This window comes from Mercenaria mercenaria, chromosome 7 (genome assembly GCF_021730395.1).
Source record: "Mercenaria mercenaria strain notata chromosome 7, MADL_Memer_1, whole genome shotgun sequence".
Taxonomy (NCBI): Eukaryota; Metazoa; Mollusca; class Bivalvia; order Venerida; family Veneridae; genus Mercenaria; species Mercenaria mercenaria.
Genome location: NC_069367.1, coordinates 79,864,792 through 79,890,223, shown reverse-complemented (window position 1 = coordinate 79,890,223; position 25,432 = coordinate 79,864,792). Strand labels below are relative to the sequence as shown.

The 25,432-nt window shown below is 34.6% G+C and overlaps 1 protein-coding gene across 2 annotated transcripts in view; it reads left to right on the top strand.

Annotated features, from left to right (window-relative positions):
• The first annotated feature begins 2,318 nt into the window (after positions 1–2,318).
• Positions 2,319–25,432, top strand: part of LOC123553831 (calcium-activated chloride channel regulator 1-like) — a 38,228-nt gene continuing 15,114 nt past the window's right edge. The window contains exons 1-4 of one of the 2 annotated variants that reach the window (XM_045343501.2): positions 2,319–2,426; positions 20,903–21,179; positions 24,218–24,326; positions 24,986–25,160. In XM_045343501.2, the coding sequence (XP_045199436.2) occupies positions 20,909–21,179; positions 24,218–24,326; positions 24,986–25,160 (555 nt within the window). In that variant the 5' untranslated portion in view covers positions 2,319–2,426; positions 20,903–20,908. Of the gene's footprint in view, positions 2,649–20,902; positions 21,180–24,217; positions 24,327–24,985; positions 25,161–25,432 lie in introns of both variants that reach the window. The other variant, XM_045343500.2, reaches the window with a different exon arrangement.

Below are 25,432 nucleotides of genomic sequence, written 5' to 3'. Positions count from 1 at the left end.
GACGAAATGATTTAATCAAATTGACGAAAACCTAAGTGCACACTTTCTTTTGCAACAAAGTTAGAACTAAGTGTGGATTTTTGTGTGCTTTTTGTAGAACTGTGTCAAGTCATGAATATATATTGATTTATGCTCTAATTCGTTACTATCAAACGAGCATAAATCATTTACACTCTTTGAACATACACTTTAAAAACAACATAACACAAGATTGAATTAGGCTAGAGGGATCGTTGGCAAACCGTCCCGATCAGCCGTTTATTATCCCAACCAACAAATAGATATACTGTCAGAATCCATACTGTCAAAAATATTACACATCTTCTCGTTCACCAACAAATGTTTTAATGAAATTTCTAATTAATAAAATATCTTTATGAAAACATACTTGTTAATAATCTGAAAAAGCCAAAGTCAGGTGTGCGGCGAGCGGGATATCCAACCCTACTCCGTCGTGTGATGGGGAGGTATTTAATGAAGGGGTCCAAGGCTCAGACCAGCGGCTCCTTCCTGCCTACCTGACATATATACCCAATTTTGAAGCGAAATACAAACGTTTTTGTAGTTTTGACGCAAAAACATGACTAAATATATAGAAGGAATTTTCCTGCAATATAAATCAATTTTTACATTACGTATAATAACGTCTTTAGGCACAAAACAATATACATGTATAATTGCATGTGAAAAACCAAACTTATTTCATTTGACGAAAAAAGAGTCCATGATTTATTTCACTATTGTTATACTTCCATTTAAACACCTGCCAAACTGTAAATCTGGAGGTAAAATTAAATACTGTAAGTCATGTGAAATGGTATGAAATAATAATTGTTGACATTTTTTTTAAACAAATAAACGAAAATATTTAAATATTTTCGAAAATTTCACAACTTGACGGCTTGTCTAATAAACCACGAATGACAACTCTTACTACTATCGAAAAACTCGTGCATTTTTACCGCGTAACCATAAACCCGCTTATTTCCTTATAAGGAGATTTCTAGTTAAGGTGTATGCTCCCGATAATAAATACATGAAAATGGTCTGGCAACATCCACAATACAGATTGACAGTACAATACCGATTATTTTTCTGCCTGTTTGTATTTACTTGTGAAATACAAGCCGTAATTTACTTGGAATTTGGATTATCTTACTGGATATCTATCCTTGTATTAACTGGATGGCTATTTATGTGAAACTGCCGAAAAACTGTCTAACCTGAAATAACACGGCAAATGATCAAAGGCACTTACCATCATGCGTAACATGCGTAAATAGAGTTGCCCTGGTAGCCCTGAAAAGGGTATAAGTGACCTTTGTATATACTTACTTGATAAGCTTTTAATATAATCTGACCAAACGTGTTGAATCATTACTAGATAGGACAGAACAGGTTATGTTCTATATTTATAAATGAACTTCAACGATATCCAATGATTATATATGCTTTTAAATGGATTAATTGTCTTTGTTTACATGAAATCAGTACATGTATTTGGTAAAAGTATATGTTTATATGAATTATAGATAAACACATCTAAATCTGATGAAAAATATTAAATATAACATACTTCCTATAAAGAAACGTGGGAAATAGGGAACGGTTTCTAGAGTTAATAAAGTACGAAGAAAACATTGGAATATGTAACTTTCTTCTGTTTCACAGCATCTGTTTAAATAGCTATGATACAAAGTGCAAAGTGCGTGGATTTAGCAGAGGGCATAATATAGAGCTTGACTAAGTGCATCAAAAAAACTTTTAATACACTGAAATCGCTTGTTTTAATCTTTTACAAACATTTCTCACAAAAAAAGAAGATACTTTTGTATTTTTCATTAAAATAATGTAAATAAATGCCAAGAGGATATAATTATCTACAGACAGATACAAAGCTACTTTGTTACAAAGCATCGTTTTACAAAGATTTGTAGGTTAATTGTGATAACTGAAAGAAACTATTAACTAAATGCTATGTAAAGCTTATATAGTATAGTTTCCCAACATTTTTCATGTTTTGCAATTTAAAAAGTAAGTTCAGAAAAATATGAACTCCTATAGTTGAAATACCTATGTAAAGACAATTTGGCACACGGCTACCATAATTAGCATAATTTTATTTTCAGCCTTTGTATTAAAAATCATTTATACCCAATAAATTTATTCAATAAAGATTTTTTAATTGAACATAAAAGTTCGTGAGTATGCAATAACACAATGAGGAAACAGAAACCAGACTTTTTACTGAAAGGTACACTGGCGAGGAAACAAAATAGTCCCTATGTTGGCCTTTAAACACCTGCTATTCAACTAATGTTTTATTTCTCACGAAACTGAATATATACTTCAGTTGTTGAAAATATTACAGTACTGTTATCATAAACATCTCAAAAATATGATTTAACATTTCTGCGAGCTATAACGTAAGTGTTTCGGTGCCAGATATTTTGTAATTGTTCACGGTTCGTTTATGTCTATCTGGAAAGTATAAATCTTAAAAAATGGTGTCAGTGAGGCTGTTGGTTATATTATTGTTGACATGGGAAACATTTGCAATAATTCTTAAAAATGGTGGTTACGAGGATGTATATGTTATTATACTTGATAGCAACAGCGAAAATGACGTTCCCATAAAGAGAATACGGGTAAGACAATTAAAAGTTTAAATTAAAGTTTTGATAAAACATATTTTATCTCTTTTTTTTAAATTTTCAGTTTAGGAAAGTAATTCTATGCAAAAAAAAAACTTCACAATTCTGGCGGAAACTAAGCAAAATATTAAGAATTTTATAACTTGAATGTTACAACGGATAGAGTTAAATTGATTACATTCATTGATTTTTGTGGATTGTAAAGAAAATGTTTCAGCATTTTTACTGTTAGACATCAGTATCTCTAATAATATGAAAGAAGTCAGCAATGTTATATAGTCACTTTGATATATAAATGTACAATGTACAATTCTAAGCTCTAAATGTTAACTAACTATCGTGTAGTCGTCTGTTATCAGAGAGACTGGTTGTGTTACATATTTAACTATATTTACTTACACATTAATTAGTATGTAGTATTCAGACATTACACACTACCGTTCCTACTCACAAACATGTTTATTTTATCATTCCGTAAATAATATGCGATAATTGTGCTCAATCATTCAAATATGAAATTTGGGTATAATATACCTTTTAATTAAGAAATAATTTAATGCAAAGAGTGTTTTAACACTCTTTATAAACGATAGGCGGTTATACGACGGGCGTAATAATATCACTTGGGAGCAGCCCGAGTGAAATTATTTGTACGACGTATTACCGCCCGAGTGTATAATTAGTGTTAAAACACGGTTTTGCTATAAATCATTTCGATTCTAATATGCCCTTGATCCATAATAGATAAAATATAGAAGCGCTCTATCTTTATCGCAACAAAATCTTTGACTTTACCGCACGTTAACGTGACGTTATTCTAGCATAAGAGTGTTTTTTTACAGAGACAAGCATATTAGAATATTGTAAACATGACGTTTCTTTTAATCAAAATAACAAAATACTAAATATTATGTACTTGACAATGTAAATTACAAAATAAACACCCCCACCCCCCCCCCCCCCCCCCAAAAAAAAAACAAACCAAAAAAAAAAAAAAAAAAAAAAAAAAAAAAAAAAAAAACCAACACTTGAGCTTCAAAAACCATGGAGGTAAATACCTCCATGCAAAAACAAACAACTCCCATTAATCAGTTGAAGAAGATGATAATTTTAACTTTTAAAATTGGCCGCTATTTTGATGAGGTCATAACTCTGTCCAGTCGCAGAATTCAGAATTCAGACTGGCGACATGACTTAGAATAAACTTGAGACATTGCGGAACAGATTGGTATATGTCGCGATTAATACTAATCGTACAGGACTCAAAATATTACTCTAAGTGAAAACACTGTAATGATTAGGCATTTTTGTTGCACGCGCATAATTACCTGCGGCATAGAGGCCGCAGGTATATTGGAATGCAACAAGTAGTGTAGCACATGGAAACTGGGTGACTTTTTACCGATATGCGATTGGCTTATTGCATTTATGGAACGCCGTTTATGAAATATAGCTGGCAGTCTATATGATATAAAGAAAAATGCTTGTGACCTGAATTCCTCATTTATTATATTTCATATAATTTATTCAAACTTTCAACAATAATCAATATTAATACCTAATGGTTCATAAGGGATTTTATTTAAAAAGTGCTCTTTAACTTCTTGCTCTATATGTCAACGTAGTCCAGGTGAATGCATGAATCACATTTATGACAGCTCTAGTAAAGTATTTCAATAGTCAAGGAAAGTGACCAGTTGAGCTAAAAGTTATGTTATATATGAAAGGGAAATATAGTTATTTTTGCTAAAAACAATAACTTTCAGAATTAAGAAATACATATTTGATTGATCTACTTTAAAAGATGTAGAATGAAGAAATATTTCCTACATTAAAGCGTAATGGTATGATAAAAAGAAAACCACACTATTTACCCATAAATTACTTTTTAGGCTGAGTGGTCACACATACATCCGTAACAATTTCTGGTCTGTACAGTATATGTACATAAATATGTATTCAAGATCTGTCTGCTGCTGGTAATCAGGCCTCCTACAGCGTAAATATTTCACATTTGTCATTCGTTTGCAGTTCATTATAGATGTTCACCAGCTTTAATGTAGATGACATTTTACTGGTCTTTATCATTGTGAATTACCAACGAATGTTTTTGTCAGTTTTTTGTACCAGATTTACATATATTGATATAATTTCATGATTCATATGAGCCATGCCATGGGAAAACCAACATAGTGGCTTTGCGACCAGCATGGATCCAGACCAGCCTGCGCATCCGCGCAGTCTGGTCAGGATCCATGCTGTTCGCTAACGGTTTCTCTAATTACAATAGGCTTTGAAAGCGAACAGCATGTATCCTGACCAGACTGCGCGGATGCGCAGGCTGGTCTGGATCCATGCTGGTCGCAAAGCCACTATGTTGGTTTTCCCATGGCACGACTCATATACTTCGGAAATGAAATTTAAGTAGTCTTCAAAATATGTATCAGATACAATACTGAATCAAGCTTTTTCAAAAATGTTTACTGCTAAAAGCTGACAGTTAATTCATGTAATCACATACATTTGCTAAATGCAAAACGTTTCACAAAACTATGCAAGAATGATCCGATGAAAGAGATTTTAAAATATATATAGTGTAATGAACGCTGGGATCGCATTGCCTTGTAATAGAGATTTTCAACTTACTTCCACGCGGACTGCTGACAGCGGACTGCGTATTTACAGTAGGGGTTTTCTCAAAATATTTAAAGGTTCGCAGGAAAAAAGATACCTATGGTTTATATGTTTCTTTTACCTATATGTGTAGTAACTTTTGCCTTCATTGTAGAAATTTATTTAGTGTGATATAACCGTCTGCTAATGCAATACAGACGTTTGAAAATATATGGATAGTGAACAGGCTACATTTAACACAATCATGTAATCGCAATTTTCAGATGTCATATTCTATTACTTTTAGTTCATGTCACATTTAAACGAGTCGGCTACATTAATGTCTACATGTAGGATGCCTCTAGATTCAGCTTATTATTATTATACCAGATTTATATAGCGCCCTTTTCATGATAAACACGTTCAAAGGCGCTTTACAGCAACTGCAGCCACACAGGGCGCGAAATCATCCTCTACTAGTACAGACACAGAGCGATCTGACCAGAGGGACAGAGTGAGACAAAGCCCCCACAGAGAGATCAGAAATCAGATACAGGCTTGTCCGGCTAACTTAGCCTAGCTCGTTGCGAATAGACAGTCTGGTTCTTTAACGTGCCCAGTGTATAGCACTGATACACGCAAGGATTGCCTGGGTTCCTGACCAGTACACCTCTAGCTGGGTGGGAAACACTGAAAAGCGTTTCTGAAAATTCCCGAGAAGCTGCCGGGGATCGAACCCCCGACCTCAGGATTGGAAGGCCAGTGTGCAATCCATTGAGCTATCCGTCCACCCATTAATACCCTGTCGCATTTTACTTGCCTTAAGAATGTTCTTCAAATACCCGTATGCTTTAACATTTCTTCCGCGCGACTGGAACAACTTGGAACCCACAGTGCAACGACAATACTTCACCTTAATATGTTCATGCATTAAAAGGTGCAACTTGAAACATGGATTTGAAGATAACGGCGATTCCTATAAAAACAGTTTTGTTTTATATTGTGTCCGTCCATACGATTCCTAGACTAGCAAAAACATAAGAAAAAAAAAGCAGTACAAAATATTATTGTGAAAAAATTGATACATTCTGAATAAAACAAACGTCCGTTTATTTTTTGTTGCATAGTATAAATACCCGTGTTCTCGTAGACTTCTGTATGGAAAAAGTCATTGTTTTTCAATTTAATTTTTGATAAATGTAGAATGTTACATAAAATCATGAGAAGTTTTAAAGGTGGTCAATCACATTTAAGCAAAATTTAGTGACATTTTTTACTTTTTGTATATTCTGTTAGAGATTTATTTAAGAAACAAAAATACCCATTACTTAGAGGTAGATCCCTGTTAGAAATGTATACTTTATTGATTTTCATAAAAAATTGTAATTACTCCCCTTTAATATGAAAATATTTAAAATGCTTGGTATTTCTTTTTATTTCCATATAATTCCGAGTTTTACATTCGCATTGGATAGATATACCAAATATTTAACAATCTGAATCATAAGGTGGGTTTTAAAATGCATGTAGCTTCTGAATTTCATTTTTTTTCCATTCTAACTTGGTTGCGCAACCAAGATAGGCAAAGGGAGGTAATAATAATTTTTCAAACTTGCATTTCTAATGAATTCAATCTATATATGTAATTGTAAATGCAATTATTTTACGAATATAATACAATATATCGGTTAGTTATACATTTTCTTTGGTAAAGTATGTTTATCACATTTATACTTATGATAAAATAACTCGATCTTGGTTGGGCAACTGCAATAGGAAAACCAATTATTAAAAATATCTCCAGTGAAAACCTAACTTGTATTAAGCGCTAACTGAACATAAATGAGTGTAAATGATCAGATGTTAAAGTTTAAAACAAATCCTTACTTAGCCAAAATCTGATTATCCACCTTTAATGGACTATCCTAAATGATTTAGTTCAACACTTTGTCAAAACATACGGGAAGTTCTCATACATGCATCTTTCATCCCCGTCGAAACGAGATCCGATATATTACCATAATTTAGCGGCAACATCCTGTATTAGTTATGTATCAGCATGTTTGAAAATTAAAAAAAAGAATATCATCTTCATATAAACATAATCTGATATCAGATTTTGAAAAATGATCGAGGCAGGCTCGATCTTGATGACTGAGATCACGCCAAGACTGAATTCCTGGGCTTCTGTTTTCAAAACATCTTGAGTCCCAGCCGAGTTTGATAATGAAACATTGTCATTGATATCAATATTGCATGTTACAATTTAATATTTAAATTCATGACTATTTTCAAATGACTATTCAGTATGGATTGTCAGTCTCAAGTGGAATTTAATCTTTAAGTACCATTAAAACTAGCTGTCAACATTTCAATCTAAAACCCAGATGAGACCTAAAATTGTTTTGTGAAGATAGGGCCTGGGAAGCGTCCAAGGTCAAAATTCCGATTATATTCCAAAAATGTTTTATGGCCAGTAAATGCATAGAATAGTCAACAAAATTGTATTTTTGACTTAATCAACCCCTATGACGCCATTTGAGCAATTCTGTGTGCTCATTTGATACAAGCTTAGAAGTCGAGACTAGCCTTTTATCATTATTGACAAAGCCTTTTAAGTCGAATACATGCAAAAATGATATGTGTACATGTAGATACTTGTCTTCAGGGAACTTGAACAAAGATTTAAACTCATGAAAACTCAAGGTCTATATTGGTTTAAAAATTCAAAATGTAGCCATCATGAATATCATGATAGGGTGACCGGGAATACTGAATGAATTCAGTATCGTATAAAACTGAATTTGTAGGGTTTGAAATAGTTAAGAATATATAATACCACGCGCGACATTTTTTTTTACCGCGGTGTATTACAATGTCACGCATCGTACCGTGCATATTCCAATTTGTGCGTCGTACAATTGCATTTCAGCGTCGCGCGTGCTACAATACGAAACCCCATGCTCAATATACACTATATACATTTTAGGTACCAAAAATGTTGTTGTGATCCCCTACGCATATGGGTCGGGTGAACATCTTGTGGCGCAGGGGAAGATTGTCTGTCTCCTCACCAGAAGGTCATTGTTTCAAATTCTGGTTTATAGGGCATGTTGATCGTTGAATCAACAGCCGTTTTTACTGCTAGAGAATACTTGCTAAAGCCTCACGAAATTGACAGCAATCATATAAATAAGCTCCAGCACTTCAAATAAAAAAGAACAAGTTTGCGATACAGATCCTCTAGCTTCTTGTTCATTAATACGGTAGTCGAAAGACATTAATCAAAAAGCGATATAAAAAGTAAAAGGATGTAAAATTTTAAAATTGCGCCCACACTGTTAAAAAAGTTTGTAAGACAAAATATATTGGTAATTCATATACAATAAAACGGATATTGATAAATCTTATAGCTATCTTTCCTCAGATATTTTGAATGAAAACAGTATTACGGCATTAAAACCGGATGCTAAATATGCAACTGTTCAATTATGCATAACTTCCTCATATACAGTTTGAGAAAACCCCTATAGTAAGTCCGTAGTCTGTGGTCCGCAGTACGCGTCGAAGTAAGCTGAAAATCTCTAATATGAACATTAATTGCAGAGACTCAAAATGGGAGAAAAGCACTAAATATCCGCGTTCAACTAAGCCTTAATCAGTATATGAAATTCAAAAGAAAAATTATAATCTGATAATGACCAGTAGTTTTTAATTCTAGATACATGTACTTTGAACGCGGTTAAAAAAATGAAAAAGGACTGGCTAGTGATTTCTTCATTTCTATTGCCATCACAAAGGAGCATCTTCTTATGTATGATCAAATAATATAGTAAAGTACTTACCGCATAACAAAATAGATAGCAACGGATAAATCATATAAATATTTATTTGGACCTATCATGGATGTAGAGATTCAGACGGTCATTTATTTGAGTTAATGGAATAAATAGATATGGATATTTAAGAACATCTAATCATCATACAAAAATTCTCATGTTTAAAACTATGTTTTTGATAAGGAACTTGTACGAAACGATAAAGAAATTTTAAAACATCTTTCAAAATTCGGAAATCTGACGTCACGTCGACATATAGGCGCCTAGAAAGAGTGTTATGTTTGATCCGCTGCTTTATATAATATAAAAGACCTTTCAGAATTGAAACGATATAACATATATTTGTTACACTTAATTCACATAATCATCCGGACGCTTTTGCATTCCTTAGTTATTTCGCGGGACGGGTTAATTGGTGTATCTTAACACAGTTAAAACACTGTACGTCGACCTACTATATTTGGCATGAAATAACGCTTCCTTCTTTCATGTAATCGTTTGCACAAAATATGTATTAAATCGAAATTATATACAACAGAACAGTCTTTAGACATATCTAACAAAACGAATCGGGTACACGTTGCGTGTATAATTCTTTCGGGCTACTCTCTTGTGAAATTATTCAGCACGCGTATAACCTTATTGTATTATTTTGAGATGTTGAATCATGGATCTGCTATTCATTATTTCTTAAATGATAATAGTTATATTAGTGCAGTAGATTGAAACTTCAATGAGACGTATGTTGTGTCCGCAAAACTTTACAAAAATCTATTCCCAAAGCCGATCATCATTTTTTGTCAGATTATCTATGTAGAATAAAGAGAACATGTGCACATTTTACCTAATGTATGAAATACTTATTGTTCCGAATCCTTGGGTGCAAAAACGTTACTCATGTTCAGTATTTCTTTTACCTAATTCTTCCGTTTAAGATAAATTTCATATTTAATTTTGACAGATCAAGACCGTGATTTATAATGCCATCATCCCATGTGTTTTTTCTCTGTCCTTATCTATATAAAATGCCTAAAATTACCTCGACACGCAACAATTCTGCGATATTTGCACGATAGACTATCGTGTTTTCGCGTGTCGCGTTCATTGTCGTGTGTCGTGGTTAAGCAATTTAAGTCGACAGTCGACAATTCCAAGACATTTGCACGATATGTCGAGTGTCGTTGTATATTATCGTGTGACCCGTTGAATGTCGTGTGTCGCGTTCTTAGGGCAACACATGGCAATCACCACGACACCCGACACCCGACACCCGACAATGAACAACGACACACTTTTACTGTAACATTTAATGCCAAAATCTATAGCGACAATGAGACATTCAAAGTTGATGTTTGTCACAAATTGACATACGGGCCTTATTTTATCTGTAGTGTAAATGCAGGTATTGCATCATCTTTTTGTAAATTTTTGAGTTATTGAGGTAAATGTCAGATTTCACGCATGAAATACCTCTCATGTTTTTCTGTATTTCATTACTTAAATTTCCATGTAAATTTCATTGAATTCTGTTCAGTAATAAGAAAGTTGATATTTTATAAACTTCAGTAATTCGTGTTTTTATCCCCACAACCACTATAATGGGCCTCAAATTGTCAATTTAAATTCGCGCCAAAGTAGTTAGATTCCCCGGCTATATCGTGAATCCCGTGAAAATGACAATAGTCATAGCTCACGGCTTAGCCGTGAATCCCATGAAATTTAGTATTTGGCGGGACATTATCCTTTAAATAGACTGGACTAGATATGCCTTGCGCACACCACCTTACGACTTTATAGACGAATCTATGTCTGAATTATTTTCTTGCTAGAAATTTATGCTCGATCGAGGTAAGAAATTTATTTGTTAGATTTTTGTATGATTTTTGCATTACGATTTTTATTTGATAAATTTTTGTTCATTCTACAGAATTCTGTAACATTTACTTTTTGGCACATGATTTTAGCTAGTTTCGGTATGTCAGGATGATTTATTAAATTTTTCAGACTTTTGTAAATTATTTCGAAAGAGGAATCTAAAATGTTTCATTTATATACGATGTAAAATTTGTACTGAAATTTGTAACATGATATTTATAAAGTACTTTGTTTCAAAAACTTATGTCAAACATTTCGTTATTATGGAACGCCATTACTGCATTGTATTGTTATGTATAAATTTATATGGCAAGTCTAGTACCATGTATATATTATTGTAATATGAAATTGTGTGACAGTCTATTGCATACACATACAATGTCCGTTTTAGTGTATGGCATTAGGTATTATATGGATGCCAACTATCATATAACGTTTGATTTACATTGAATTTTGTTAATTTGTAGTTGTAAATAATAGCTGCAGTTTATCATGTCCGTATCTATAATGTTTCATCATATACTTTTCATATTTTTCTCATACTTTAACTTTAGTCTTTTAAGTAAGTAATTTTTGTAATAATGGAAGTAATAAGTGACGTATTTTAATCATGTGACGTCTGAACTTAGTAGCACGTATGTTTTGTATAAGTAGCACGTATTATTTATGGGAGCCTACGGAGGTATGGTGTACCCAAAGGAGCAGTTTTATGCCCTGACTTATTTGTTTTGCTATGGTGCTTACCATATGTTATATATTTTAGCTTCTTCCGCCAGACGATTTTTCCTGGTGATGTCATAACCCGGAAGTACACTGCCCGAGGTTCACTTGTCTTCACTCGCCTGGATGTGATATTCCCAGCGCAGAGCTTTCGTCCCATGGTTGTGCCGTAAACCGCAAAGACGATGATTTTTGTTATCCTCTGAAGTCAGCTCAGGGATGCAATCACCTACCACCATAGGGAGCCAACACGGAATCAACGTATTCACGGTTTAAAGGGACTGAATTTAGAAATCTGTTTTGTTTGTGCTACTTAAAGCTCACAATTACATTAAAGACCTGTGTCACGTCAGATTAGAATGGACTATAAGAACTTTTGTATCTAGAGATACTGAACTTTTTTTTTTCTTTCTTATAATCAGTTTTTTTTTCTTTTCATATCTATTCATTGTTAATAATCATCTTTTGTAAATAAATTTGTAAATATTGTAAAGGGTGTTGATTTGTTCTGATGGTTACTGTCGCCGGTACGGCCTTTCCTGTCACAATGGTGTCAGAAGTGGGATTGGTCGACCAGACACAGTAGCTATTCGAACATTATTAACACCCATTTAACTGCAGCAATAATTTGTAAAGATTCCTCTTGTTTTGTTCTATTGTTACACATATAACAGTTTTATTCGTTTTTCAGAGTGACGTCTTACCTCAGACAAGACAAGACAGATCCGTAGCTTCAGCTAACCAGCTTTTGTGGTCACAGACTGATAGACAGTTGTTTACGACACTTGGATTCTGGGGTGAGTTCGTTCCTTTTATTTTTCTTTTGGATTTATTTTGTGTCACTCTATGATTAAGCCACCATATATTTGTGCTGAGAGTGACCGCCCTTGACAATGAGAGTTATCCTACTCACTCTTAATTGTGCGTCGCCCTACTTCTCCCAGTGATCCTATTTTGTATTAGTGTACTGTATACATACCAGATACAGTATTTTTTTTAATTTGTGTGTGTTAGCAAGCTTGTTTACTGGCATATACTTTTACCTACTTTTAAGTTTTAGTGCTACACAGTTGTGTTATACCTATACTTTATCTTAGGATAAAACACTTTGATTTATATTTGTTTTATTTGTTACACTAAAGTGTTAACACTAGTTACAGTTGATTGATATTTGATAAGGCTAGGGTATTGTTGCAGCCTACTGTCACTGTACTTTGTTGCTTGTTGCCTATGCAACCTTGATTGACACATAGTACTGTTGCGCAACTTAGTGTATTATTATTTTAGTGAGGACGTTTTGTGTAGTATATACGTAGTGTATAGTACTTTGTTTTGGCTTCAGTGGTAACTGTATAGCCTTAGTGTAAACTAGTGTAGTCTAGTATTCCCTCACGTTTGTTTAACTAGTGTCTCAGGTTGTTATAGTAGCTGTTGTACTGTAGTGTTATATAGTGTTAACGTAGTGTAATCATGACTAGTGTAGTAGAGCTAACGAAGGTAGGAAAAGAGTTAGGTTATGAAGGAGAGGAGTTACGTAACTTTGTTAAGGAAGAGCAGGCTAGGGAACGTGATGAAAGACATAGTAAATTAGAAGCAGAGAAAGATAGGTTAGAGTTAGAAGCTAGATTGCAGAAAGAAAAGATAGAATATGAACGACAAAGTAGTTTAGAAGCAGAAAGATTAAGAGTAGAAGCAGAGAGAGAAAGAAAGAGAGAAAGATTAGAGGCAGAGAAGGAAAAATTAGAGTTAGAGGCTAGGTTGCAGAAGGAAAAGATAGAATATGAACGTAAGTTAGAACAGGATAAGTTAGAAATGGAAAAGGATAAGTTAATGTTAGCTAGAAAGTTAGAAACAGAGAAGGAGGAAGCAGAAAGTAGGAAATTAGAAACAGAGCATAAGTTTAAGACAGACTTAGAAAAGATGAGTAAGAAAAAGGTAAAGGTTAAGATGTCTCCCTTTGATGAGAAAATTGATTCCATGGATGCGTACTTGAATGTGTACGAAACGTACGCTGTTGCGCAGGATTGGATAAAGAGATATGGTCACTTAACTTACCGTTCCTTCTAAAGGGTACGGCAAGAGAGGTTTTTGATAGGCTTCCGTTGGAAGATAGGAAGGATTATGATAAACTGAAAGCCGCTTTGCTACGTCAGTTCGAACTCACTGACGATGGCTATAAGAAAAAGTTTAGAACTGAGAGGCCTCGTGATAATGAGACCTTTGTGATGTTTCTAGCCTGAATAAGTAGATATTTAGATGGTTGGCTTAGATTGAGTAAGGTAGAGAAAACGTACGAAGGATTGTTAGATTTTATTCTTAGGGACCAATTTTTAGATGTATGTAATAGAGAACTATACCAGAATTTGAGTAGTAAGAGGTTAGTTAAAGCTAAGGATGTAGCAGAAGATGCAGATTTGTTTGCAAAGACTCGAGGAGGTCCCAAGTATGTCGTGAATCGAACCAATAAGGACCGGAGCTATAAACCATATGAAATACCTCAGAGACAGTATCCTAGTAGTCGTAATGTAGGCACTAGTAATAGAGGTAGTAGCAATGTTGCTAATAGAGGTAGAGGTTATCAACCCTTTGGTGTACTGAAGTGTTATAAGTGTGGTCGAATAGGGCATAGTTCATATTACTGTAGGAGTGGAAAGTACGGCGGTAACAGTGCTAATGCAGCAGCAGAGTTAGAGGTAGAGCAGGAACAGGAAAGTAGTAAAGGGGAGAATAGAAATAGTAAGGAAAATAGAAATAGAGGTAGAGGCCGTGACCGATCTAGGAGTAGAGGTAGAGGAAGAAATAGAGATAGAGATAGGAGTAAGTCAAGTAGGTCAGAGAGTGGAAATAGTATTATAGAACTAAGTGATGTAGAGGAGTTAGGTATGCTTAGTGTAAGTACATGTCCTACAAAACCCGGTACTTGTAATGGTAGGGATGTAATCGCTATGCGAGATACAGGTTGTACATGTGTGATAGTGAAACGGGACTTAGTAGAAGCAAGTCAGTTTTTAGAGAAAACCCGTAGATGTAAGTACATAGATGGGAGTGAACATAGGCTAGATGTAGCTAGAATAAATATTGATTGTCCGTATTTCAAGGGTATGGTAGAGGCGTTGGTTGTAGGTAATCCTACCAATGATGTTATAATTGGTAATGTAGAGGGAGCTGTAGAACCTCAGTTTAGTAGTTTAGCGTCAGGAGTAGAAACTAGGGCGCAAGCCAAAGTTAAGAAGCAAGTAAAGCTTAAAGTTCCGTCTCAGATTTTAGAGATATCTAGAGAGGAGTTCTTAGAAAAGCAACAGAAAGATAGCACTTTAGATTTGTGTAGAAAGAAGGCTGAGGAAGGTACGATTAAGCAGTGTAGAGGTAAAGGTTCAGTTAGGTTTGAGATAAGGAATAGATTGTTATATAGAGAGTATACCGCCCAGAATTTAGACAAAAGTAGACAGTTGATTGTACCTAAATGTCTTAGAGAAACTGTGATGAAAGTTGCACATGATTCGTTACTGTCAGGCCATTTAGGTATAAGGAAAACTAGTGATAGGGTATTAGGCGAATTTTACTGGCCAGGAGTAATGGCAGAGGTTAGGAGGTACTGTCAGTCATGTAGTATTTGTCAACGTACTATAGCTAAGGGTAGAGTAAGTAAAGTTCCGTTAGGAAAAATGCCTTTGATTGATACTCCGTTTAAGAGAGTTGCTGTCGATATCGTTGGTCCGATCGAACCTATGACTGATAGGAAAAACAGGTACATTTTGACTATGGTAGATTATGCTACTAGATATCCAGAAGCCATAGCACTAACTAGTATTGAAACTGAAAGAGTAGCAGAGGCATTAGTAGATATGTATAGTAGATTAGGAATGCCAGAGGAGATGCTTACCGATTGTGGATCGCAGTTTACGTCAGAACTTATGGCAGAAGTAAGTAGGTTATTGTCATTAAGGCAGTTAACTACAACACCGTATCACCCTATGTGTAACGGTTTAGTAGAGAAGTTTAACGGTAGTTTGAAGCAAATGTTGAAGCGTATGTGTAGTGAGAGACCTAGAGATTGGGATAGGTATTTGAATGCTATGTTGTTTGCTTACCGTGAAGTTCCGCAAGAAAGTTTGGGATTTTCTCCCTTTGAGTTACTTTATGGTAGAACAATCCGTGGACCGATAACTGTGCTAAGAGAGTTATGGGCTGGTAAGACGGAGAATGATGAGGTTAAAACCACTTACCAGTATGTTATGGATTTGCAAGAAAAGTTGGAGGATACGTGTAAGATAGCTCAGCAACAGTTAGCAAAAAGTAGTGCTAGATACAAGAAGTATTACAATAGGAAGGCTAGAGATAGGAGGTTTAAGGCAGGTAGTAAGGTACTTGTATTGTTACCTACGAAACATAATAAGTTGTTGTTACATTGGAAGGGTCCTTACGTAGTAGTAGAGGTAGTAAATAGACTAGATTACAGGATAGATGTAGACGGAAAGTTGAAAACGTTTCATGCAAACATGCTGAAACAGTACTGTGAAAGGAAGGATGATAGTAAGTCTATACCAGATAAGGGTATTTTAAGTAAGGTTGGAGCAGCTATTGTAGAGGAGGATCAGAGAGATTATGACAGATTAGATCCGAATGAAAGTAGTGATGAGTTTTCGACTAGAGTAGAAAAGGATATAGTTTTGTGTCCTATAAAGCAGGGTACAGAAACGTACAAAGATGTAGAGATAAATCCGGAGTTACCAGTAGAATGTAAGCAGGAAGTAGTAGATTTGTTAGAAAATTTCTCAGATGTACTGACAGATATTCCTGGAAATACTAACTTAGTTGAACATGATATTCAGTTGTCAACTACAAATCCGATAAGAGTAAAGGGTTATCCTATTCCTTTTCATTCGCAGCCAGTAGTGAAAGAGGAAGTAGATAAAATGTTGGAGTTGGGAGTAATCGAACCATCAAATGCTCCATTTTCCTCCCCTATTGTCCTCATAAGGAAAAAAGATAACAGTATTAGGTTCTGTATAGATTTTCGTCAGGTCAACAAACTGACGGTTTTCGATGCTGAACCTATGCCAAACATGGAGGAGATGTTTTCAAAGCTATCTAAGTATAGATATTTTTCTAAACTAGACTTGAGCAAAGGTTACTGGCAGGTTCCTTTGTCTGAAAAGGCAAAACCCATGACTGCTTTTGAAACCCCGAAAGGTTTGTTCCAATTCCGTAAGATGCCCTTTGGATTAGTTAACGCACCAGCAACGTTTTGTAGACTGATGCGGAAGGTTTTGAAGGACCTAGGGCACTCAGATAGCTTCATTGATGATATCCTGCTGTATACAATCACATGGCCAGAACATGTAGTAGCACTTTCTGAGTTGTTAACCAGACTAAGAGAGGCTAAGTTAACCGCAAAACCGACTAAGTGTTTTATAGGTTTTCAGAAGTTAGAATGTTTAGGGCACATGATAGGAGATGTTCAGACCCTTGAACCAGTTCCAAATAAGGTACAGGCTATACAGGATGCCGAAAGACCGAAAACCAAGAAGGCAATACGTTCATTCTTAGGTGTAGTTGGATTTTACAGAAAGTTTATCCCAAATTTTGCAGCCATTGCCGTTCCACTCACAGATTTGACGAAAAAGGGTCAGCCAAATCTTGTAGTGTGGGGTGAAAGTCAAGAAAAGGCTTTTCAGACTTTGAACGCTAGCTTAATGGGTCCGCCTATTTTGAAGTTGCCAGATTTAGATCAGACTTTTATATTGAGAGTAGATGCTTCAGATTTAGGTTTAGGCTCAGTATTGCTTCAGGAAAGTGATGGAGAGAAATTACCTGTAGCGTATGCTAGTAGGAAATTGCTACCTAGGGAACAAAAGTACTCAGTGATAGAGAAGGAGTGTTTAGCGATAGTATGGGCAGTAGCTAAGTTTCACCGGTATTTGTTCGGTAAAGACTTTGTATTAGAGACAGATCATCAGCCGCTCACTTATTTGAATAAAGCGAAACTTAGCAACTCCAGGCTGATGAGATGGGCATTGGCATTGCAGCCATATAGGATCAGTATTAGAGCAATTCCTGGTAGAGAAAATGTAGGCGCAGATTATTTGAGTAGAGTGTAGACAGGTGGCTATATTATATGATGTACAGATAGTGACAGTGTGTTTTTTTTTTGTTGTGTTTGCTATTTTCAGTATGTCATTTTGTTTTCATTTAAGAAAATTATAAATTTTCTTTTTAAGGGGGGACGTGTGTCACAAATTGACATACGGGCCTTATTTTATCTGTAGTGTAAATGCAGGTATTGCATCATCTTTTTGTAAATTTTTGAGTTATTGAGGTAAATGTCAGATTTCACGCATGAAATACCTCTCATGTTTTTCTGTATTTCATTACTTAAATTTCCATGTAAATTTCATTGAATTCTGTTCAGTAATAAGAAAGTTGATATTTTATAAACTTCAGTAATTCGTGTTTTTATCCCCACAACCACTATAATGGGCCTCAAATTGTCAATTTAAATTCGCGCCAAAGTAGTTAGATTCCCCGGCTATATCGTGAATCCCGTGAAAATGACAATAGTCATAGCTCACGGCTTAGCCGTGAATCCCATGAAATTTAGTATTTGGCGGGACATTATCCTTTAAATAGACTGGACTAGATATGCCTTGCGCACACCACCTTACGACTTTATAGACGAATCTATGTCTGAATTATTTTCTTGCTAGAAATTTATGCTCGATCGAGGTAAGAAATTTATTTGTTAGATTTTAGTATGATTTTTGCATTACGATTTTTATTTGATAAATTTTTGTTCATTCTACAGAATTCTGTAACATTTACTTTTTGGCACATGATTTTAGCTAGTTTCGGTATGTCAGGATGATTTATTAAATTTTTCAGACTTTTGTAAATTATTTCGAAAGAGGAATCTAAAATGTTTCATTTATATACGATGTAAAATTTGTACTGAAATTTGTAACATGATATTTATAAAGTACTTTGTTTCAAAAACTTATGTCAAACATTTCGTTATTATGGAACGCCATTACTGCATTGTATTGTTATGTATAAATTTATATGGCAAGTCTAGTACCATGTATATATTATTGTAATATGAAATTGTGTGACAGTCTATTGCATACACATACAATGTCCGTTTTAGTGTATGGCATTAGGTATTATATGGATGCCAACTATCATATAACGTTTGATTTACATTGAATTTTGTTAATTTGTAGTTGTAAATAATAGCTGCAGTTTATCATGTCCGTATCTATAATGTTTCATCATATACTTTTCATATTTTTCTCATACTTTAACTTTAGTCTTTTAAGTAAGTAATTTTGTAATAATGGAAGTAATAAGTGACGTATTTTAATCATGTGACGTCTGAACTTAGTAGCACGTATGTTTTGTATAAGTAGCACGTATTATTTATGGGAGCCTACGGAGGTATGGTGTACCCAAAGGAGCAGTTTTATGCCCTGACTTATTTGTTTTGCTATGGTGCTTACCATATGTTATATATTTTAGCTTCTTCCGCCAGACGATTTTTCCTGGTGATGTCATAACCCGGAAGTACAATGCCCGAGGTTCACTTGTCTTCACTCGCCTGGATGTGATATTCCCAGCGCAGAGCTTTCGTCCCATGGTTGTGCCGTAAACCGCAAAGACGATGATTTTTGTTATCCTCTGAAGTCAGCTCAGGGATGCAATCACCTACCACCATAGGGAGCCAACACGGAATCAACGTATTCACGGTTTAAAGGGACTGAATTTAGAAATCTGTTTTGTTTGTGCTACTTAAAGTTCACAATTACATTAAAGACCTGTGTCACGTCAGATTAGAATGGACTATAAGAACTTTTGTATCTAGAGATACTGAACTTTTTTTTTTCTTTCTTATAATCAGTTTTTTTTTCTTTTCATATCTATTCATTGTTAATAATCATCTTTTGTAAATAAATTTGTAAATATTGTAAAGGGTGTTGATTTGTTCTGATGGTTACTGTCGCCGGTACGGCCTTTCCTGTCACACTTGTAAGTTCCGTTATACTATTTTAACACTGATTTAAACATTTGATAATAGCACTTTTTCCAACGTGTAGAGTGCGCTGGTAAGAGTAGTGTGCTTTATTTATTTTCTTGATATCTGAACAAAGTTGATACTATTCCACTTTTAGGTTCAGTGGGAATGTAAGCGAAATCAGATATGTTCTGGAGCTGTTACAATAATAGGACCACGTACCATGCTTTATCATAGCCGCGAGCTTTTCTATTTTTACACTGATTTCAACATTTGATAATAGCACTTTTTCAAATGTGCAGAGATTGTGCTGGTATGAGTGGTGTGCTATGTATGTTCATTTTCACATCTGAAAGTTATTTAAAGTTTTGAGTGCGAGCACATGATCATGAAAAATAGATTAAGCCTAATTCATGATGTAATTATATACGTTTTATGTATACGATATTTGTAGTCAATATAATTACGTTTTATTGCAATTTTACGTCGTAAATAAGTTCATTAAAAAGAATGTAGTTCTTTTTGGTGAGTTATACTATTTCTTTCGATCGCATATTCAGCTATTTAGCAACATTCTTCTCATTAATTGATTAAAAAGCCTTATCTGTAAAAGACTTGAAAAAAAGACCTTGGCTATAGAAAACCATTTCCCGATGTGTGCAACTTCGGATGGACTTTGATTGTAGGGAAATCGTTTGAACATTTTCTAAAGGTAATGTTACTCCTACGTGATAAACCAGGATCTCCATCATGAAGAGTATATTATTTATACACCTTCCAAAATATAAGTCCTGTGTTGAATCTGAGACATTCGCTGCAAGATAGACACATTACAAACGAACCATACATTAATATTATGACAATGTGGTAGACCATGGAGCAACAAAGCCACTTTCTTCTTGTTATATAAAAACAATACACTGGCCAGAATATTTTCTTTCATGTCATATTGTAATTTTACTCGGGAGAGTCCCCCTGCCCCGCAATTCCACCAACTAAAGAAGATGCAAAGCCTTCCACACTTAACTCCGTCGGCGCTATACATACAATATTCAAAACAAGCCAATGCGCATACTCATTCGCCTCGGTAAAGTTAATTGCTCGCTACGGCCATGTAAACTATCCATCAGCCTACAAACAAAAGTACATTCAGTACGTTCTGCAAGACTTTACTATATTGTTATTTATTGCAGGATGTGATGACAAGTGCCTCGAAACTGTTGTTTACAGCTACGCATAATCAACTCTATTTTAGAAAGATAAGTATTATTGTACCGAGATCATGGCCTTCAAAACCAGAATATAAACAGATTCCTACCTCTCCAATCAAAGAGTCATATTTCTCAGTGGATGCAAATGGACACAAGGCTCCTCAAGTTAAAGGTCACTTTATGTGCGGGAAAGGAGGCCATTACATGCATTTGTCGCCAACATTCTTGAAAACAGGACGGTCAAGATGGGGACTTCATGGTATGCACATATTCATAATTAAATCGGAAATTAGAATGATCAAGCTAGGGGCTTCAAGGGGTTATTTATATCAAAATGTCTTATGAAAAGAGGATGAACATTTATGTTGTGTATTAAGATCCAAAATTTCTTCTACAAATTTGATTGTATGGCATATTTTGAGACTAACTTTATTTTACAATTTTACAGTTGGTAATGTTGAGGACTGCGCATTATATATACCAAGATACTTTATCATTTTCACTAAAGCAGAGAACCGGCAATGTTTAGAGCAGATTCTAAGAATAACTTTATGAATAATAGTTCGGGAAAATAAGCAAGTGAAAATTGAGCATGGCCGTGTTGTCGCGGTTTTACGATATTAGTATTCAGCGTTACGTTGCAGAGTTAATTTATCATCCCTTGTTTTGGGATACGATCCCTACGACTCGGCACAACGGAAAATCTCCTAAACTGTTGCAAAATATTACGGCTTTTATATTTCAGTAAGTGTATATATTTGAAACACAATTTTAGGACAATTTGTAAACTTTGTTTTGCAATGTCTCAGCTTATGATTGAAAGCAATCAGTAGTTTCTATGATATAGATATATGATTACTGGATAAGTGTAGAAGAAGTTCGTTTCTTTAGTTTTATTGTATTCCATATAATTGACGTTAAAGTAGAATACCTCCAGATTTGGCTAAAATAATCTTTCTTTCAAATTGAAGTTTTGGTCAGATTATGAACATTAGAATATGAATTTTTGTTTCTTAAATATTTTAAAAATTCCAAATCAAGAAAAAAAGATGACCGCGTCCGGAGTGGAACCCCGGACCGCCACGCAATAAAGACATTTTTCCATCGTCGTAACCAATAGCGCTATAGCTGAAATATAGCCTTCGAAATATAGATACTTATAATCGAGACAGTTTACCTGGAGTAAAAGCGTGACAAACGCTTTTCGATTGTCATCGTAAAAAGTAGTAAAAACAGCAAATTCTCATGTGTTTCCGTAACATAAAGTTTGTCAGTAATTAAGTTTTAAAGCTTTCTTAAGAAATAATTTCAAGATTCAAGATATCTAAAACAATATTTTTGTTGTTGTTGTCGAACGATCTGGGGGCATGCTGCTTTTACTGACAAAGCCGGTATGTATTCGGTCTTTCAAAAATGCCATACGAAGTAATTTGCCTCGTCAAAATAGTAAGTATGTATATAAGTATGATTGTAGTTACATTTAAAGCCACTAGAAGGATGGGAATAAAATTTATGTTCTCCCCAATACACGCCAAATATTGTCAAATACATATGTCGACGATAGCAGCATGCCTCCAGATGTTTCCTATCAGTACCTGATTTTCTAAAGATTACCTTTATATACTTCAAGTGTGGCTTTAAGAGTAATCCCGAGTCATCCTCTGTTAGGGGTGCTACTGAAGGGTTATCCAAATTAGTGGTTAGCTTATTAAGGACATTTAAATGTAACGGACGATCTACCGTTCATGTGAAGTTTGGACTAGATATGGCAGTGTAGTTAAAAATGATAACGCTCCCAGAACAGATAGAGAGAAATCCTTTTTAGATACATATAGCTCTTTGCGAATAGACAGTCTGGTTCTATATTTACTTAAGTCGGGAGACATTCAAGAACATCTCAGAAATTTCCACTGCCTGGACCGGGATTCGGACCCCGGACCTCTGGATTGACAGTCAAGCCTGTTACCACTAGACCACCGACCCATAACCTATGTATTGTTGTAGGGGTGTTTTCAAACACAGATATATCTTAATATAAGAAAGTAGGCTATAGTCGATTTTGTTACTGAACTTATTTAAAACTTGACATTTCACTTTGCAGTTTTCCATTTAATTAGCATAGTTCAAGGCTTAAAAACATAAAAGGTTAGGATAGATTTTGATCACCCAAACACAACTAGAGAGCCATGAAACCGAATCTGTGATTCGTTTATCAAGTGAGGATTTTTACCAGTTACTAGCAGTTGCTGTTAAAGATTAAAGAGAAGAAACTACATACCCTGAAATCCCGAAAATAAGCCGCGGCTTATTTTAAATTTTCGTAAGGATTTGATGGCTTATTATCGAGACCGGCTTATTTTTGAGTCCGGCGAACTTTTGAGTACATGTATTCAGAAACGGTTTAAAAACCGGCGTATTTTCGAGTGAAGAAATACTGAAGATATGGATGTCATATAATTTGCTTTTTAGTAAAATATCGACGTCGGTAAATACTTATACTTCTGACATGCCAGTTTTGTTACCGTAGAATTTGTTACAATTTCTTAATGAAAAAAATCCGATGCTAACAGATAATTACCCATTAAAAAGTTTTGTCCGGCCGTACAAACAAAAACACCTATCATTTAATCGGCCAACGGGTATGAATGTGATGAACACTGCATTGTGCTATAAAGACCGGTCATGATAATTAGTAGAACTGACGTGACAAGAAGTGTTTGAGACAGGAATTTTATTGCTTTTAAAGTTTTAATATGTCCAGGGTTTTAAAAATCAGTGCAACTTGCATTGTTTAAAGTGTTTTTATTCCAAAGTATGTTTTGTTGCTATAACATGTGGAAATAAATCTGCTATGCACACTTTGGTAACTTTGCTATCATATATGGTGTCCTAAAGTCATTGATACTATTACTGATACAAAAAAACTGGACGGCTTATTTTTGAGTGCGGCTTATTTATGAACCCATTTGACCTGTAGTGAAATGGTGGCTTATTTTCGAGACCTGCTTATTTTCAAAACCGGCTTATTTTCGGGATTTCAGGGTATCGCACAAAATTTTTCAAGAATAGTTACTTATTCAACGGCGACCTTGTCGTGATGCAGCATTGTCAGTTACTCAATGTGATATATTGACACTGTTTTCATTTAGTTTTAAAATTTGTTATCAAGTCTTATTATACTTAAATGTTCAGTCCCTTTTTTCCTTATCAATTTAACGTACAATTTGAATTAATCGTTTCAAGCAAACGCTTTGTTTGTGATTAATATATACAACATACACAAACTTTTTTTTATAGATAGAGTGATTGTTCACGAATGGGGTCACCTTAGATGGGGATTATATAATGAGTTACCAGTGGGAGCAGAAAAATTCTATCAAGCAGATGGAAAATGGAATCCTGTGAGGTATCCTTAGTAGTAATGTATGAGGCGATAAGTGTCCCAATTTTATTTTAAATTTACTCAAGATTCAAGATTAATTTATTAGGCATAAACATTATACAATGTCCACCGCCACTGGTGTGTTTTAGCGAACTCTTACTTTTTAGTCTAGATAGTCTTGTACGATTTTCAACAGAAATATATGTAAGCTTTTATTTACCCTTACCTATTATCTTTTGTAGTTACAGAGATATCTTGTGAAAGGTTAAAATTATTGTTACGTAATGGTGGTTTTACATGTAAATATGTAACATCACTGAAGGAAGGCTTAGTGTCAATGAGTTTTCTTTTATTGTAGTATAAGTCCCTTGTTATTCTGGAAAAGAATGACCATTTACATATCTTAATGCTATTGGATATAGGTTTTATACTGATGTTTGTAAATGATCGATACTATAATTAAATCAAGAATAAAATTGACTATTAATCGTTCATTTTAAGTAAGTGTCAAAACTTGTGTCATGAAATCACAAAACCAACGTCACAAACAAATTGATACAAAAAAATGACAACAAAAAAATATTATTCATAAATTTGTTGTCCTGTTAAAATGAATGTAGATGTTATGTAATATACAGATACTATCAATGTGCATTTTGCGCAAGCGTGCTTGTTTATTATAGGTGTACGGAATCAATTGACGGAGACATAGGTTTATATGAACGGGGCAAATGTAAACAATCAAACGAATGCAACATAAACGACGCAAGCAAGAAAATGAACAAGAACTGCTCATTTTGTCCATCACCGTATCAAGATGTAGATGCTAGTTTAATGGGAAATCAGTGGATAGATAAGGTATATTCGATAAATATTGTGTTCTCTACAAGACGCACCAAACGTATCTTATTAGCTCTTGTATGTACTATCTGTTGCGAATATTGATGAGACTCTATTTGTTCGAACTGAAGCCTTTAACATTTAAACATATTTTTGACATTTTATAACAGAAATATAGGAGGATATTAAAGTTATATCAATATATACTCAGCGTCACTGAAAAGTTACCACTCTAATGGCCCTTATATTTTCAAAATCGCGCTGGACTGTGTTAAAAGTATAACACGACT